Source organism: Osmia bicornis, chromosome 16 (genome assembly GCF_907164935.1).
Source record: "Osmia bicornis bicornis chromosome 16, iOsmBic2.1, whole genome shotgun sequence".
In the NCBI taxonomy this organism is placed as follows: domain Eukaryota; kingdom Metazoa; phylum Arthropoda; class Insecta; order Hymenoptera; family Megachilidae; genus Osmia; species Osmia bicornis.
In genome coordinates this window covers 599,923-619,606 of record NC_060231.1, presented here as the reverse complement: position 1 = coordinate 619,606, position 19,684 = coordinate 599,923, and the positions used below count along the sequence as shown (strand labels likewise).

The following is a 19,684-nucleotide window of genomic DNA, read 5'->3' as shown; positions in this document are numbered from 1 at the left end:
CTTTCTCTGGACACACGGGCTCCCGTCACGTACTTACACGATTGTTCGACGAAGAGTAATCAGAATCGATCGCGATCCTGGCCGGAAGGGTCCGTCGCGAGGACGATATCCTGCGTGGGGACATTCCAACAAATTATAGCGCGTGACGACAGCGTCACGTGCGTCGCTATTGGTTAAGGGCGCGTGCCAGACGAAATCCTCTAGATCATGCTCTCTCTCTCTCTCTTAGTGTTTCATCTCTGTTTAACGGTTTTCGGCGATTCCACGTCGTACATTTTCCAGAATATTCTATAGGAATATATAATTAACAATTTAATGAATTAAATCTGAACACGAAGTATGAATATTAAACTATTACATGTAATTAACGAATTAGCGATCAAGGAGTTTCTGATTAACAATCGGCTCTATCCATAATTATTTTGTTCGCAAAGAAATTGATCGAAAATACGAATTGCGGTGGTAGCGTAAGTTGTTCGTTAAAAATCCTAATAGCATACGATGATTTAACTGATAATTTCAGCAATTGTTCGATATTCGAATATTCATTCCTGTATTTGCAGCGAACTTTGTTCGAGAACGTTCTTCCTGTTCAAAATCGTACCGTTGGGTCTTAGTTTCAGGTAATTCTTGGAATTCGATACAATGACTTTTATTACCCTGTGTGACCCTTCGTCTCTAAACAGTTTTCGAATGTTGCTAATGTTCGCTGGTGAGGGTTCTCATTCCTTGCCCTTTGCACTCATTCGAATATTTGAATTTCATGCTATTTCATACTTTCATTCCAACACTCAATTCGCACATACGATCGGGTTTGGGACCGACTGGCGCCTACGCGTGAAAAAGAGGAGAGTATCGGTTGAAAATCTAAAAGATAAATTGATCTTTACGCTTTTGCGCAGTTAACCTGAGGAGACCCCTATAATGCGAAGCACTGGCTAACTGCGCAGCGAACGCTGTTTACGATACCTCTCCTCGGTCGAAACCGAGTTTTTGTCCGTCTCAAATTCTGTTACTACGCAGTTGAGCACGACGATAGTTTCAAGAAGGGGTAATAACTAAAGAAAAGAATTAAGAAATGTAAAGAGAACTAAGGATAGGAAAGACAAAATAGAATAATTATAAGCTCAAACTCTTCCCTGTGCATTTCCCACATGAAGAAGACTCTCACAACCTGAAGGCTTGATGGGAAAGCACAGAGTCGAGGAGAAAATTGAAATAATGTAGAAGTGATTTGTTCCCCTCACGCCCCTTACATGAGGAGACCCCTATAACCCGAAGGCTTAATAAGGAACGTGAGGTGGACAAATTTGCAAAATTTTCCGGACGTGACACTGCCAATAACGATTTGATCGCGGTATGGCGAACTTGGTAATTAATAATTATTTTATATTTTATTTTATTTTATACTTTTTAGTGCATTTTGTTAATGTAGAACGAGGTTTTATTAATAATTGTCACGTAATTGTGGAAATGAAATAGAAGTTATTTTATACTTTTTAGTGCATCTCGAAGTTGGTTGTATTTTGTTGATAGAAATTATTTTATTTCACACTTTTTAGAGGAATGAACGGAATTGGTTGGATATCGTAAGGTGGTTTATTGTTATTATTGGTTAATTGATAAAAGAGAACAATGTGAATAATATTGTTTTTAACATTTTTATTTTTTGTTTAAGTTTGATAACATGCAGGGTTAAAATAAAATGTGGATTATTTATGTACAGTGCACTGCCAAAGTATTCGTCCACCTTTTAAAACAGAATACCTCGCTTAAGGGGGTAGACACGGGTAATAGTAGCGCGTTGACTTTACCGGCAAAAATGGGCCTATTAATGGGTTTACGGGAATCGGTTATTTGTCCTTACAAGAGAACACATAGGGCTGGGTGAGGGCTCATTCGAAAGAGGAAGGTCCAATGCAGGGGGCTCAACCGATGGTTTAACGAGATTGTGTTGATATCTCATAATATGAGTATCCAAAGTAGAGGAAAAATCGAGAAAATACGTCCGCTGAATCCAAGTACATTTTAAGTAACTATAACAGTTTTGTGACTAAAACGATTTGTTGAGCCCCCTTCATTGAGCCTTCCTCTTTCGAATGAGCCCTTATTCAGCTCAAGATCTTCTCATATAAGGACGAATAACCGATTCCCGTAAAAGCATTCCCAAAGACGAGTTCCGCCATTATCTGGACACTACAGAGCAAGTTACGTGACAAATTTAGTTCAGCTAGTAGTTATAAGGTGGCGTCTGAGTAGAAAGGCTGCCGATCTGGAATCGTAGCCAGAATCAAGCGTCAGCTTGATTACGTCACTCGAACTGTGCTGCGAAGGCAAGCGAAAAAGGCAACATCGCCCGAACGCTGAGTGAAACGCACTACAGTCATGCTGTCCTTCTCTCATTCTGAATGTTGAGATTGTACCTTTTCGCTAAGTTTTGACTGCCGCCCGCCTGGATTTTTCACAGCGCCCCATAACAAATCTCGCCCCATTCAAACTATATTGTGTTTGGTATCATTTTAATCAGAAAAATATCACCAATGCGCTAGTAAAAGTTTCAGTAAAAAACAGTCAAAAATAAAAAAGTTTTATAATTGAATTAGTATTAGTCACACCGATACGTTTCAGCTCTTTTCTTTGATCATTGGACCTTTCTCTCTCTCCTCCACTGTCTGTCTTTTTCTACGTTCACGCTTGGCTGGCCATCGCATATAATCCGAGATTCGACACCTCGGCTGATATATGCAACGTCTGGTTCCCAATCTCTGTTGCATATATTCAGCTTTTACTGGATAGACGCAAGGTCCCTCCATTTATTAGTTCTAATAGTACCATAGTACTTTTTTATGCAGAATGTTTCAAGGAGTTGACACAAGTAAAATAAAATGCAATTCCACTTAAATAAAAAATGGATTTGCATTTTTCGAGTGCATCGTTGCATTCACGAAGAAAATGAAATCACAGAAAAATAGACATTATCATACCATTGAACTTTTACATAAACAGTTTTTTCCTATTTCTTACCAAATTCAAGATATAGCCCGTCCCAATTGCATGACGTATCCTGTATACTTTTATTATTTAAAAAAGTTAATAACTTTTTCTAAAAATAATTCTCAGATTGCACGTTCCTTCGCTTCTTTAGAGTAGGCATATATTTTTCAGCAGCGAGGAGTGCTACGGTGCGCAATATAAAATCCACGCGTTTGGTCAGTCAGAATTTATCAGAGCGGGACAATTCTATCATTTGGGTTGAAAGAAGGATAGCATGATCACCGTACATCTCACTCTAAACACGCGCCAATGTTTCGTTTTCGTTCTTCAGGCGTATCGTTGCGATGCATCTGGCGAGATGAGCATTTGAATGTGTTTGTAAAAATACTTGAGGCGCTGTTGCCTTCCTAGATCGTGTTGCGCGCACGTTAGCTGAGAATTAACCCTTTCGCTACGAGCGGTGACTATAGTCACCCAACGCCTGACGCTCGCCACGTACGAGCGGTGACTATAGTCACCCAACGCCTGACGCTCGCTACGTACGAGCGGTGACTATAGTCACCCAATGCCTGACGCTCGCTACATTAGTAGCGTGCAAAGGCACGAACAGTCTACATATATGTTGTTTCCATGGCAACCCATTGCCATTATTTGGCATTTGTTTTGCATTCTTAGATTTGTAACTGGCAATATGCAGCGGTATTGAACGTACAGCGGGCGATTTCAGTTCTTCCGCAAGTGCACACCCGTGTCGCGATGGCCCGTACCGCGGGAGTAGTGCCCCGTAGAATCTGTCCGTAGCGAAAGGGTTAAACCTTTCAAGTTCGTAACAAAACACGCAAGTGGCTCCACCAGCCCAACGAAAAAACTACTGTAATACCGACGTCCCGAATCGGTGACGTCACATGCCGTGTCTACCCCCTTAACAAAAAATTTTATACTCCAAAAATATAGATCGGTAATTGTCACGTCGATAAAACTACCGCGTCGATAAAAGATCGACACAGCGCGCGGAATAGATAGATAGAGATAGCAATAGCGCGTAGAAAGAGATAGTAACAGAGCGCAGAATAGAAAGAGATAGCAACTATGCGTAGACAGAGATTGCGATACGCGCGGTGTCACGTACACGCGGGTCAAAGTCCAAACACTTCCGGTATCAAAAGTACATGTAGAAAAAACTGCTACGTCAGCAGTTCTCTGGTATAAATACGAGCGTGCCGCGCAGAGCTATTTCGCTTCGATTCTGATGGTAGTCCGACACGGGTCTATGGTACGATTTTTATTTAAAATTCAAGTAGCATAGATTCTTTTGTCGGCAAGGCGGCAAAGGTTCCGCTTCGGACCCGGAGCGCTCAACTACCGGTTCGCAGCGGTTCTCCTACGTGTCAGGTTCGCAACCAAGCTTAACGAGCGAGCGAAAGCAGAAGCTCCTTGGATGCGGCCTATCAGTGACGGCTAAGTTGCCCAGAAATCGTACTGCGGCCGAACGAGCTAGCTCCTACAGTGTCAGAACGGATCCTAGCCAATTTTCCGACAATCAATCATTTTATTTAAATTATATTATGAATTCAAATTATAGATTTAAAGTTTGATAATCGTATCTAGAGCCGCGTTCACTAATTAATTTATTTTCTTTGTATTTTATTTTAGGAGAAATTACTTTGTAACTAATAATCTGATTTTCTTCCATTGTATTTCAAATTTTAGCACATACGCGATTGTTATTTTCTTTGTATTTTCCAATCCAGGGCGTATTCACTGTACTTATATATTATTTTCTTTTTGTATTTCGAAAACAGGGCGCAACCTTTGTTAATTAATTACATTAATTCATTATATTATTTAATTATATTCAATACTTTTTTTATATTACTTACCTTTTTATTATATTATAAACAAACACAACACATTACATTTCTTGAATAAATTCACATACTGTTTGAGAAAGGAATTAACGTTGGACTTTACCGCGTGCCACCCGAACCTATAATCCCTCCTTTATTATATTATAAAGAATACGAGTCGCCTTCTCATAGGGAACCGCTCTCCCTACGCGTCGGCGTGAATAACTCCGGGACGTTACACTAGGAAATGTTCTACTGCTGTTGTCGAAACAACATTGATCTTTTTCCGTATTGATGAGAAATATATAACTTTCTAATCGCGGTGGGGGTTTCGGTGTAGAAACTTCCACTTCCTGTATTGGTTGGAATTCGTCATCGGGGGTAAATTTGTAATTTTTCTGATTGGTTGCGTTTTGCAAATGCGAAGGTACCTTCTAGTCCGCGTGGAGGTACCGAACTTGCATGGTACACAGGTAGTACCAGTTCGATGAAAGCAACAAGGGTAATAAACGATGACCTCTTCGAGTAATAAACGGATTAAGTGAATTCGAACCCCTGGTATATTAACATATTTTTCTCCTATTTTATTTCTCTAACAAAGTTATAAACCGATTCCCAAAATTCCTATTTTAACTTGCAGATGTAATAAAAGTTGTACAGTACTAATTGTAAGCGACGGACTCCTACAATAAAGAAACAGCATGCAGCAAATCGAAACTTCTCGCGTATAGGAGTTTCTTTGAAGAAACGAAGAACTATTGGCCGAGCCGTAGCACGCCGTAGCATGCAACGAGGCAACGTCTGCCTATTCAAAAGGGTTCGGAACGGTGATACGATACGGGCGTGTGATACCGGTGGATACCCGGCTTTAGCGTCACAACAAACGCCCCACCTCGAGATGAATCATCATTAACCGCTTCGCGACCACGGATGAGTTATCTCGCGAAACTATGTCGTTCATTCGATGCCACGCACGAGATTTCCCGCGCGTTTATTTTCCGTTTTTAACCGACTTCGAAAAGGAGGAGGTTACTCAATTTGATCAGTATATTTATTTTTTTTTTTACAGTTGAATATTGTTCATCGTACGATCTGAGCAAGGTATTATGTATTTTCAGAATACAATTTCAGTATTCAATATTTCAGCAACGCTTTGCGAATATAGACAATGATACCTCGACGTCTGAGAAATCAAATTATCAGCAATAGCGACAGCGTCACTAGCATCGACAATACACAGATAAACGATGATGACATTCCATTGTCTAAACGATGGAAAAAATTAACTGAAGAAAGAAAGTGGAAAATTCCAATCGTCACAGAAAATTTTGAACCACGTGTGATAAATTATATGGATAACTGTAGCGGAGTACAACAAGAATCTGGTTTATTAGAGTGTAATTGCCCTACTTCAATTTTTCAGTACTTTTTCGACAAAGAGCTGATAGAAATAATAGTAAATGAATGTAACAAATACAGCCGTAAACAAGGTTTTTCGAGGAGTTATTATAATGTTACATCCCACGATATTTATTGTTTTATCGTCATCATAATATATATGGGTATACTTTGCTTGCCCACACTATCTACGTATTGCAACACTCATCCGAATTCTTCTCGCAAACAGTTGTCAAACAGCTCGAGAAATTCCAGTACAAATATATATCCAGTCAGTCAAACCCTGTCATACTCGTTACAAGTATTATTGGTAAGTCTACGAATTTTCGAAAAAGACAAAAAATTTATAAACTATTGCAGGTAAAATGATTCAGCAAGCCACATGAGCCTCAGAATTGTTCGGACGCTGGTGGACGGATGCAACCATAAGCGCAGAACAACGCTTGAAGAAAACCGGGGAAAATACATGCGGTATTACAACTGATAGAATACCCAGCATGACGATGATTAAGAAAAATCATAATGCCAATAAAATAAGGGCAAAGGCGATGTACTCTCTACTGAAGAAATTAAAACGATTTTCATCTTTTGTTTCATTTCACTTTACATTCGTATATAGTATAAGATAGTATAACAATAGCGTAACAACCGATTAAACAATGTCCAGAAGCAATTTGAAGATACTGTTGTGGAATTGCAGAAGTGCGAGGGCTAAAATAGATTCAGTACGAGAAATCTGTCAGAAGAATGACGTAGTAATTTTAACAGAGACTTGGCTAAAGCCTGAAGACAAATTCGACATCAAGGGTTTCAAAATAATAAGGGAAGATAGAGAACATGAATGTAAGAGGAAAGGCGGCGGCATTGCCTTTTTCATACGAAATGCGATTCCATTTGAACGTTCAACAACAACTCATTGTGGAGACCACAACACAGATTCTCTGGGAATAAAAATCTTTCCAGAAAGACGGGAAATTCTGTTAGTTGCTTGCTACAGATCGCCAGGTAAACCACTCATTGAATTGGAATGGAGGGATTTCTTTAACAAATTAAACAATCACGAGTGCTGTATATTGGCGGGTGATTTTAACGCCCCCAATGTTGCCTGGAACTGTGCTAAATCACAAGCAGCCGGAAGGAGACTTTTGAAAATTATCAAAGATTATGATTACAAAGCGCACAATACAAAAACACAGTCGCATGAAGGAAATAAGAAGTACGGGCCAAGCAATCTCGACCTAATTATTTCCCATGCTAAATTAGCTAACATTATAAAAACTAAGCAACTGGACAACAGTAGGGGCTCAGATCATTTCCCTATAGAATGTACCGTGAAAATATAAAAGGCCGCTTACACCGGGAAATCAGACAAAATGTTTTCCGCTAACAGAATAACACGTGTATAATGCTAACAATGAAATGAAAGTTACAGAACAATTTATAAAAAAAAAGAGACAAGCGGTAAATGTACTACATTAACATTTTCGACGCGATAGTATATTATATATATCCTTTTTTTTTGTCTTTTAAGTTACATTCGCCGTTGATATCTATGCATCAACTGTCCATTGTGTCACTGATTAGAGTAGTAGATTACTTGTTCGTCGATCCTGGTCTGCTTTGAAAAATGAACAAAGTGTACGCGGCAGGGTCGCTTGGAAACTTCAAAACAGCCGATGCTCTCTACCACCGCGGTGCTCGTTCACCGATCTCTATTCGATGTGGATCAATCCCTACATGGGATCGATCGAAGGAGCTCGTTTAAAATGCGCGAATTGCCAGTCTAAACTCTACACGTAGAATCATTACAGATAAGAGGTATCGATCATGGGTTCGTTGAAGCAGAAACGGAACGAGAATGACGAGTCAAACTGCCTATCTTATCGTCTGTCTCTTTGTATGCGCGTCAAACCGAGGAGTTACTGCGGCACTGCTTAAACACGAGTCCGTGAACATATCCTATGTTAAAAATTTACACTCGTCCGAATGAAATTCCCAACAACTCGATCGAGCTGGGCATATGGTTCAATCTGCCGCCTCTTACGGCCGACGCTCTTATATTCTTCCACCGAATGCTCGCCATCATAACGTTTTAGCTTCACTGCTTAGCGTTCACATCTTGGCGTAACACTCAATAATACTAGTAACCAGCATGGCAGATTTTGACTGGCTGTATGTATGTACATCTGTACCGGCATTTTAGACAATTTTATGATAGGTCTACGCTGGATAAAAACATTAGCAAACCGTTCGCGAGCTGTTTAACATCTGTTTGCGAGCAGAATTGGTACCGGCTTCTAGGTACATATAAGTCGCAAAAACCTCCCGAGTAGCGAATAGTGTTCGCTGTTCAATCGACAGTATACGTCGTTCAATTCTCGAATCTACTATTATCAGTGCATGTTTCATTGTCATAAGAGTGCTGTCGTTTTTCTCATACCACGTTTAAATTGATTAATATCGACTAAGGTAACCCTTTACACCGATGACTTGGTTGTTATCCATTCGCGTCTCACTCAACTTCATGATCTTTGTGTTGAGTTTCGAGAATGTTTAGAGAAACATGGCTAAATGTTCAACAGCGGGAAAAACGAGAGCATTCCATCGTTTACTCGTCATCAAATCGTTTCAGCTTTCCTGCTTAGCGTCCTTATCTTTGCGTAACACTTTCGCGTCACACATTCTCGCCGGTTAGTAGCAGTGAAACATATCCTACGTTAAAAACGTTTCTGCTTTCCTGCTTAGCGTCCTCATATTTCATCCGATTACTCCGAGACGGATGGACCAATCAAAACGAAACCTTTTGCATCTTGTAGAGTATGTTTTCCGATTGGTCCCGTTAGAAAAACATTTTGCATTTTTGCATTCCGAACGACTTTTATTTTTTAATTTATATTCGCCGATTACTCGGAGACGAATGGACCATTCGGAGCGAAACTTTTTGCATCTTGTAGAGTAAAACTCCCCATTGGTCTCATTAAAAAAACATTTTATATTTTTTCATTGTCAAGGATTATTATTGCAAAAAGCAGAAAGTTTCTAATCTCAACATAGGTTGATTTCAATGACCCTTTAATATGTTGTCGGGAGCATGATGCCGAAGAACTTTTTTATTATGCATAATCAACTGAAAGTTTTAGTTTCCGAGATATTCGTGAAAAATTGAATTCTACATATGCCTACGTGTATTATACCACCTACTCTGCCGGTGTACTGGTAGACAGGTAACACCCTTCACATCTAATAGGAGATAGTTATGCGATGATCCCACTTGCAAAAATTTATAGAATTCATTATTGTTAATAACTATTGTTATTGTAATTATCCAATAAGAACGGTAAACCACCTTACGGTATACTACAAATACTGCTCGTTCCACTAAAAAGTATGAAATAAAATAATTTAGAAGAAAATAAATCTGTTACGTCGCGAGCGCGACACGGCGCGCGACGTACAAAAATAAAAAAAGTAATAAGATAATTAATGGAAATTGATTAGTGATTGATACGCGGATGAGAACGGTACTTTTCGCTGCCACCAGTCCCAATCGCGCTCGACGATGTTAGGTCGATAACGATCAGAACGATTTAAAAAGATTCGTTTAATTAGAAATAAGATTCTGAATATAATTATTGAGTTCGTCAATGCTCTGGTCCTATACAGGCCCCTCGTGTGAATTCGTGCAAGAAGGTAGGCGTGTTACTAAGGAAATGTTAAGGGTGTTTGAATGCAAATTATTAGAAAACTCAATATAGGTAAGATGTGTATAATTCTGAGAAAAATAATTACAAAAATAGTTTGTTTAACAAAATGTGCGAGCTGTATGAAATATATGAATAAAATGTTAGAAAATAATATGTTAGAACGGATATTAGATCAATGTAATTTAAACGGAAAGAACCTTTAACAAAAACTGACGAAGAAGCAACCTTGGTTTTTGATAATCGTGATTCGAACTTCGGTGTTTCGTTTTATTATATATTTTATTTTATACGATCCGAAAGAAGACGGACCCAGTTGGATACTTCCAGGAAACTTATGGTCTCGTGGACCGTCTTCGTGCGCGTATAGTCGGAAAATTATTTAGTTGATTACCTCGATTTTTACAATTGGAACGGGTCGATCTAGTTAGATACTTCCACGACTAACAGTCTCTCAGATTACCGTTTTGCCCTCACTCGACACCAGATTCGTTGTGTTAACGAAGATATAAAATGTGCAACTCACCAATTCGATGTAATACAAAACTAATATATTTGCGATATGTTCAGTAATCTGGACGCTGTGGTGATGGTCTGAAATCTGGAAAATCGAAGAGAGGATGAGAACTATTTGCACACGCACTACGCGTTCGCGTTTGAGCCTTAGATATTCACGGCGTTACGGATACGAAATACGATTAACGAATATACGAAATACAACGCGACGCGGAAAAGGAATATAATTATTAACGGATGATTTAAAATAAAAAGAGAAAAAGGATAGAAATTGAAAAGTGTGAAAGATTTTACGTATCCGTTTGAGTCCTTGACACGATAAACGCGAATTGACACACTCCCGACACTCTGCCTCGTTACACGGAGGAACTTTGCCGGGCAATCCGATCTCGCGATATCATAGACAACTCTATCTCTACGCGGACACGGGCTCCCCGTCACGTACCTTGCGATTTTTCGACGAAGAGTGATTTGCCTCAGTCAAGCGATCGCATCTCAGGGTTCGACCCGCGATCATGGGCCCAAAGTGGGGACATCATTTGGTAAATCGGGGTACGTGTCGTAGGGGAAGGCCCGCGCGTATTGGTTTTCTCTAAGCGCGTTTCCCGAGTTCTCATCCCTCCTTGACCTTCTTCTGACTCTGTCTAATGGTTGACCGTCTTTCTCTTTTACCCCCTACAGCGCTGATGAATTTCGTGCGTCGCAATTTCTATGTCTTCTAGAACCTTCGAAATGCTTTTATTTGATCTTATTCGGTTCTTAATTAATTAACGAAGTATTTAGGAACTCTGGTGTCGATTAACGTTTTATTTATGCGCATTTTACGGCTTCCGTGACAAAAGATTGATGTTTTAGTTTTAATTAGTTTCAGGAATATTCTATTCGTGTTTTCGCAAGTTCGCGCATATCGAATAATATACATATATCCGTTAACATATTCTTGGAATTTGTTCCAGAATATTGCTTGGCAGTTTTTGTTGCCTATTTGTGACAATATGCGTTTACGATCCCTGTCGACCGTTGTCTCGAATGTTCCTAACGTTCGTCGACGTTTTCAAACTCTCAGTGGTTGTCACGCATACCTCGCTTTTCATTCCCATTCAGATCATTCTATAATATTTCAAACAAATCACTTTCATCCTTTATTGCACTCGTTCTCCCGTGGAAGGACCGGCTGTGCATGCTTTACAGGTATGAGAGGTATCCGCTTGTAAAATAAGGGCGAAAATCGCATTTTCTTTATTCTGCGCAGTTAAGCTGGGATTCCTCCATGTGCGTCGCACTGCTTAACCGCGCGGCGAAGGATGTTTATGATACCTCTCCTTGACCTTAACGGTTTCAACTTTCTGTACATTTCCAAACATAGTTCCAACGGCAATCGTCCCAAGGAAGGTTAATTTGTATTATTTGAAAGAGCCAAATATAGCCTTCTCTGTGGTCCTCGCCTGGGATACTTCCAAGTGCGTCGCACCGGCGAGGCACACAAATTAGGTATAGTGGAAAGTTGCTATTGAAATGAAATAAAAGAGTAAAAGGAAAAGAAAAGAAAAGGTCAATTTGAATCTCAAACTCCTTTCTCGTGTTCTCGTGTGGAATACCTTCACGTGCATGTGCACCCGACGAAGAAGCACGAGATCGGAGGAGCGCGAACAGAAACGGAAAATTTAGAAAAATGAGGCCCTTCCTTGCATCCCTCACGTGGAATACTTTCAAGTGCTGCGCACCCGATGAGGAACGCAAGGTCGGGTTGATGAAAATTCAGCCCGGACGTAACAAATCCAACTTCGAAATGCACTAAAAAGTGTAAAATAATTTCTATTTTATTTATACCAGTATTCCACAGCTATTACTGAAATCTACTTAATCGTTAAATAGGATACTAAATACATTTCAACCTTTTCGGAGGAGGCGCAAAATAAAAAATTTTTCTTCTACTCAGAAGATCCTAGTTCAGGGTTTAACAACCGATGACACGCCGGTTAATGAATGACCCATTTGATAATTTGAAGTTAACAGTGCGAATTAACTACATGTACTTCAAAAGTGCTGTCAACTTCTAATACAATTGTTACAATTATAAATCTTTTCAGCCGTACCTCTAACGTTCCGTCTCTTACGACATATTGCTTATCAAGTTTGCCATACCGCAATCAAATCTTTATTGGCAGGAGCGTATATTCGTTTATTTTTACTTTTGCACCTCCTCCGAAAAGGTTGAAATGTATTTAGTATCCTATTTAACGACTAAGTAGATTTTATTAATAGCTGTGGAATACTGGTATAAATGAAATAGAAATTATTTTACACTTTTTAGTGCATTTCGAAGTCGGATGTTTGTTTTGTTAAAAATTATTTACCTATAAGTAGAGAGTGCATCGTCTTTGCCTTTATTTTATTGGCATTATCATTTCTCTTAATCGTCGTCTCGCTGGATACTCTATTATTTATAATACCTCATGTACTTTACCCGGTTTTGTCCAAGCGTTGTTTTGCAATTCTTTCGACCGTCCACCACCGTCTGAACATTTTGGGGACCCATTTTGCCTGCAATGGCCACAGATCTTTCGTCTTTAACGAAAATTCGTAGACTTTACGTAACACTGTCGCGTCACACATTCTCGCCGGTTAGTAGCAGTGAAACATAACCTATGTCAAAAACGTTTCAGCTTCCCTGCTTGGCGTTCACATCTTGGCGTAATACTCTAGCGTCACACATTTTCGCCGATTGCTAGCTGTACAACATATCCTATGGTTAAAATACCACGCTCGATGGAGGAGAAAAAGAAGGCCAATCGTGAACGCGTAGTGCGGGTGATATTATTTCTCATCTTTTCTTCGCCTTTCCAAACTTGCAGACAAAATCAGCGATAATAATAAAGCTCTGAATATTATCATATATTACTATAAGATCGAATTTAGTGAGTTGTCTATTTTACTTTCTTAATACGACGAATCTGGAAATAGTGAGGCAAAACGGGCGACCTACGAGACCGCAGGTCTTGAAAGTGATTCCACTAGATCGTCCGTTCAACGGCACAGGTGTCATAAAACGTTTTCGTTTGCTATTCGTTAATTGTTTTTCCGATAAATGCAAATTCCGATCGATTACAAGAGGGACGACCTACGAGACCGTTGATCTTGAAAGTGATTCCCCTAGGACCGTTCCCTTGGAATAATCAACTCGCGACAAATATATTAGTTGCATTATAAAATTTAGTTGCCAAAAACCTCGTCCTCGTTTGAATCTAATCGCGTTAACGAAGTTCGATTAAACTAGTCTTGTACCGATAACCGATCTTAACCTTCGTAAATTTACATATATATATACACATATTTCATCTTTCACTTATATTTCTTACAGCTCGTACTTTTTGTCAAACAAATATTTTTCATACGGATTGTTATATTTTGATATATTACTTATTTTTCTGAAATTATATCATTTGTTACAGATATTCAGTTTCGATTTAATTCAAACATCAAACACGTTCCTCATTACATTTTCACGCCTACCAAGTCTGCATAAATTCACACGAGGGGCCCGTACGGGACTAGAGTATCGACGAACCCAGCAGTAAATCTAATACCAGAAATTTACTGTCTTTTTATTTAAAATTGTTGTGATCTTAGAGGACGATCGCGAAAGTGACCGTCATAAAAGATCAGGACTGGTGGCAGCGCTTATACCCTTCTCAACCGCGCAGCTAAATAAGAACATAATTAATCTTTTCTTTTAATTTTGTACGTTGCGCGCCGTCTCTCGCTCGCAACGTAACACCACCATTTTTTATTTTTAAATCATCGAAAAGACTGCGTACTTTTGTTTGAATAGTCGTAAGTAGACAGCGGATCTTTATGTAAAATTAATATGCAGAATATTCAAAAATATATGTAAAATATATGCGAAGTATATGCACGACATATGCAAAAACATATACAAAATATGTGCAAAATAATCAAATCAGTTATACAATGTATACACATTTTTATTTATTGTTTACTGTAATTTGCATTACAATATGTAACTATAGTCTTTTCTCGCTGAAGATTAATTAGTATGCTGAAAATGTCCTTTCAATATCACAGGATGTAATTGGTGCATACGTGTATTTGTTCCAATATCTTGCATCAATCTCGTCTGGTCCTTCAGTAGTGGATGCATATAGGGTTTTGTTAAGTTTTAATAAAGGATTAAATCCTGGATTGTTTTCATTTCTCCACAAGCACCGGATACCCGTTCCAGCTCTTACAATTAGATAATATCAGCAACTAATTTGACTGATTCGTACAACAGGAGCCGTTTTGTATTTAATTTTGCTACGGTAACTAGCTATGCTAATCTCCAGAAATTAGTTATAATATAATTTAAGTCATCAAATAATGTTTCATTTTTAATCATTTCTTCGGCTAATCTAACGCAACTTACATTTCTGTCATCTAATGACTTAATAGCCTGCAAATAAATGACGACCTGAATGTCTTATTTTGCTCAAGTTATACATATATTATAAAATAATAGTGACGTCTTTTATATTGTGCACATGCTCTGCATAAAATATTGCCGCTTCTAGCCATGTCCTCTATCTTGTTAGAGTAGGTTCCAGTAGCAATGGGACATTTGGTAGCTTTTCTTTATAGCATTAAATACGATTCGGTGCCTAATTATTTAACTACTAGAAAGTACAAGTACTACAGCATTCATCCCGTGCTTCTCTTAACCATATTTAACTCCTATGTTAAACATAGTTAACGGTTTAAAATCGTCCGAACATGGCCACGTTTGGTATCATCTTCATGGAAAAAATTTCAGTAATTCAATTTAAAATACTCCCAAAATTATAAAGTCCAAAATAATAAAATTTTATTTTTCCTACATTGATGATTCATCGCTAGCACGAGTTTTCACCGAGATATCACGACTCGAGATAATCCGGCCGCTCGTTCGGTGACTGCAATTCCAAGAACTGGTGAGGATGTGACCATACAGTAGGTAAGCTTTGTAATATCTCTCATTTGTCGCTTGCATCTTTTCAGTGTTTACCGTCCATTTTTCACACCTTGCTTGTAAATTTCTATCCTTGCTGGAATCTGACTCTGACAGAGATCGTATACAATTGTTAACTTACCCGGCCTGTTCAATCTGAAACAGCAATCGGCTACGAGATTCCTTTGTCGCACTGCAAATAATATTACTTAGCGCGAATTCAACTTGCTCGAGGACTTATGTCCCATTCCCTCAATGTCTTACACAATTTCGCAAATCATTGGCAGAAATCGCTCGATCTGACCGTTCGGTTAACTCGAGGTATACCGACCGCCATCATCACACGTTTATAATTTTCTATTCCTAAAAACTCTTTAAAAGCATTCAAAGTAAAAGTAGTTTCGCGATCCGAAATTATACGCTTGGGTATGCTATATGCGCGATAATATTATTTTACAGATTTCATTACCCCGTGCGAGTTCGTAGATTTACATAGAAATAATTTAATAAATTTTGTAAACCTGTCGATAATTGTCAACAAATGTTTGTGTCCCTTTCTCGTTTTCTTTTAGCGATTCCAGATGATCTACACACATACATACAGAATTGTTTCGTGAAAAAAGAAACTGAATATGTGCTATTGTAAAAGTAAAAATCATTTCCAAAGTTGAATATTTGCAATTTGTGTTTAAGATTGATCATCTCGAAAATTATGAAAATTAGATAAAAATGGTTTAGAGATTCGGCTTCAGCACACAAAAATCTATAAGAATCACTCACTAAAAATTACAAAATCAAATAACTATTGCAATTTATCAAGTCGTTGTTATAGATCTATTTGCAATGCTATATCTCGATTATTATTCAACAGAATCTTTTGCTTTTAGATTATATTATGTAGTTATTTATGTAGAATAATTTAATATGCGCAATCATTGTATTTTATTTGCATTTATTGTTTTATTTACGTTAGACTAATATACGCCCCGGTAAGGGTGAACGATTTTTACTATGAGTGACTGTACATATATGAATAGTATGAAATGGCAATGTTTCCTTCGTAATATTGTGCAAATATCCTTCCCGTTTCCCATTAGGCGGCGAAAACTCTATACAACGTAAGCAATTGGAAATATACAGGGTGATTCTCTTAACAAGACGATTTAAAATAACTCGTAAGTTATTCGTTGCACGAAAAAATGTTTCAAACAAAAGTTATTTGGTATCCCGGTAGACAAACAACGCTCTAATCTGTTTTTTATTACCTTACTTTTTATAGCGAAAATTTGGGTCACCTTTAGTTTTTTAAATGGAATGTCTAATATTTCTTCTCAAATTTGGATAAATAATCAAATTTTGTGTAAAATAGTAGGATTTAATACAAAGTGGGACTTAAACTGAATAATTGCTGAGTTGTTTTGAAATTAATAAATTTCTATTAGGAAATACGCTCAGTCAACCTGATTCTTAACACGACTTAACACTTCGAACACCACTTTTTTACACAAAAGATGATTCATCCGAATTGGAGAAAAAATATTAGACATTCCATTTAAAAAACTGAAGGTGACCGTAATATCTCACTGAAAATGTAAGACAATAAAAAGCAAATTAGAGCAGTGCATGTTCCCCTAGATACCAAGCAACTTTTATTTGCAACGAATTACAACGAGTTACAACGAACAACTTACGAGTTATTTTTAGTCGTCATGTTGGGAGAAACACCCTGTATTAACTTCATTTCGCAAATTCGAAAACTACCATAATTTAACCCGCGCAACCTAAATCATCGCAACATGTCTGGATTACACTGTCCTCCATCGAGCGTGGTATTTTAACCATAGGATATGTTATACAGCTAACAATCGGCGAAAATGTGTGACGCTAGCGTGTTACGCCAAGATGTGAACGCTAAGCAGGAAAGCTGAAACGTTTTTAACATACATAGGTCATGTTTCACTGCTACTAAGCGGCGAGAGTGTGTGACGCGGGACTGTTACGCAAAGATAAGGAGGCTAAACAGCGTAGCTGAAACGTTTTGACAACACGCAAACGATGGAATGCTTTCATTTTTCCCGCTGTTGAACGTTTAGCCATGCTTCTCTAAACATTCTCGAAACTCAACACAAAGATCATGAAGTTGAGTGAGACGCGGATGGATAACAACCAAGTCATAGATTTAAAGGGTTACCTTGTGTCGATATTAATCAATTTAAACGTGGTGTGGCTGCATATGATAAAAACGACAGTACTCTTATGACAATGAAACATGCACTGATAATAGTGGATTCGAGAATTAAACGGCGTGTACTATCGATTGAGCAGCGAACATTACCAAATTATTTACTAGTACCGTACTTCTACTATTTTTACCGCTCTCGACATTATTAAGATTTATAATCTTTATCTTTTTCTTTACAGAAACTCTTACCGAGGTCACAATCCCTTTGGGAATCCCAGTACCAACTTGTCCACGCTGCCTGGTCTCTTTAGCAAGGCATTCCACAACATCAACTCTAGAACCATGCAAGCGTGTATCCACGCGCGCTGGGCATTGTGCGGGTAGAGCGTGCAAATGCACGTTGGTCTGCCCGACACAGCACAAATCATGGCACGCTGGGCAAATAAATGGCCTGTTCGGTTGGAAACATTTTTCCGTGCCGCACCCTCATGTAACGTCTGGGGTGGATTTCACGGTTGGTCCAGCACATCCACTAGCTGCGACCTCATTCTCACACTCACCCGAAACCACTCTTCGAGGTGAGGACAAAACCACACAGTCACGGGGATCACACCCCTGCGCTGGCACAAGCGGCACCGGGACCACACAGGCACCCGCGTAGGATGATCCCTTCAGAGATTTAAATAAACTTCCTGTCAATACTACTTCCGAATACAAAGTTCCTTGCACTTTGTTAGTGACCTCGATTTGTTTAGCCGCTGCCTTCCCGCGCGCCAGGAATGCAGAAGCCACAAGCGACTCATCATTAACCAACTGCATTTCATCCAACCCGACCGTTTCAGAACCTGCAACTGGTGTCTCACCTGCGCAGGCGAGCACCCTTTCCAGACACTGTGAACCGGGATTGGAATCCATGTCAGACCGTACGGTAGATGGGAGAGGATCAGAATTTATGCAGGTGGCTACAGGGTTCCGCGAAAGTGTGTCGGCATTGGCGTTAACCTTTCCAGGTTTGTACACTACAGTATAATCATACTCGTTCAATCTGATACGCCACCTCATAATTTTAGACGTTGGGTCCTTGACACTGTGTAACCAAACTAAAGGTCTATGGTCAGTAAGCAACGTAAACTGCCGACCATAAAGGTAGGGACGAAAATGTTCCACCCCAAACAAAACTGCTAACAATTCTTTCTCGATTGTCGAGTAGTTAATCTCCGCATCATTGAGAGACCTCGAAGCATATGCGACTGGAAGATCTTTTCCCACAGGGCCCTGGCTAAGTATGGCGCCTATGGTGTAATTAGAAGCGTCAGTAGTAACAAGGAATGGTTGTGAAAAATTCGGAAACTGCAATAAAGGTTCTGCACAAATGATGTCTCTCAACGTTTCAAAAGAAGTCTGCACATCGGCAGTCCAACGAAACGGTACGTCCTTCTTTAAAAGCTGAGTTAACGGCTTTGCAATCTTAGCCATATTTGGAACGAAGCGTCTATAATACCCCACAAGACCCAAGAATTGTTTGATATTCTTCTTGGTTCTGGGTACGGGAAACTGTTTTACGGCTCGAATCTTTCCAGGGTCAGGTTTTACACCCTCGTTGGTAATCACATGCCCCACGTATGCTATTTCTTTTTGTAAAAAACGGTATTTTTCAGGCTGGAGGGTCAACCCAGCGTTTTGTAAACGAGCCAAAAGAGTCTTTAACTTGCGCCCATACTCTTCTATGGAGGCTACATAAACTACAATGTCATCCATATATACTAGGAGTTCAACACCCTGCAATCCAGATAATATCAAGTCCATAACCCTTTGGAAAGTGGCTGGAGCATTCTTAAGGCCAAAGGGCATCCTATTAAATTCATAGTGACCGTGAGGAGTGGAGAAAGCCGTTTTAGATTTCGATGTAGGGTCTACAGGTATCTGATGGAAACCAGAAGCTTGTAACGGATAACCGCCGGGGGGTTGCCGGCTCAGCCGGTAAGTCCGGGGTTCAGGCGAACGAATGAATCGAGTCAGTTGGTAGTGGGTAAAATAATTATATTTCCTTAAGGTTAATTAG

The 19,684-nt window shown here is 39.1% G+C and overlaps 1 protein-coding gene across 4 annotated transcripts in view; it reads left to right on the top strand.

The window, feature by feature from the left end:
- LOC114882537 overlaps positions 1 to 19,307 on the top strand; it is a 440,519-nt gene extending 421,212 nt beyond the window's left edge. For 2 of the 4 annotated variants that reach the window (XM_046289247.1, XM_046289246.1), the window contains 4 exons: positions 17,862 to 18,200; positions 18,378 to 18,632; positions 18,693 to 18,768; positions 18,833 to 19,264. In XM_046289247.1, coding sequence (XP_046145203.1) covers positions 17,862 to 18,200; positions 18,378 to 18,632; positions 18,693 to 18,766 — 668 coding nt within the window. In that variant the 3' untranslated portion in view covers positions 18,767 to 18,768; positions 18,833 to 19,264. The other 2 variants (XR_006830215.1, XR_006830214.1) reach the window with 2 other exon arrangements.
- Positions 19,308 to 19,684: the final 377 nt, after the last annotated feature.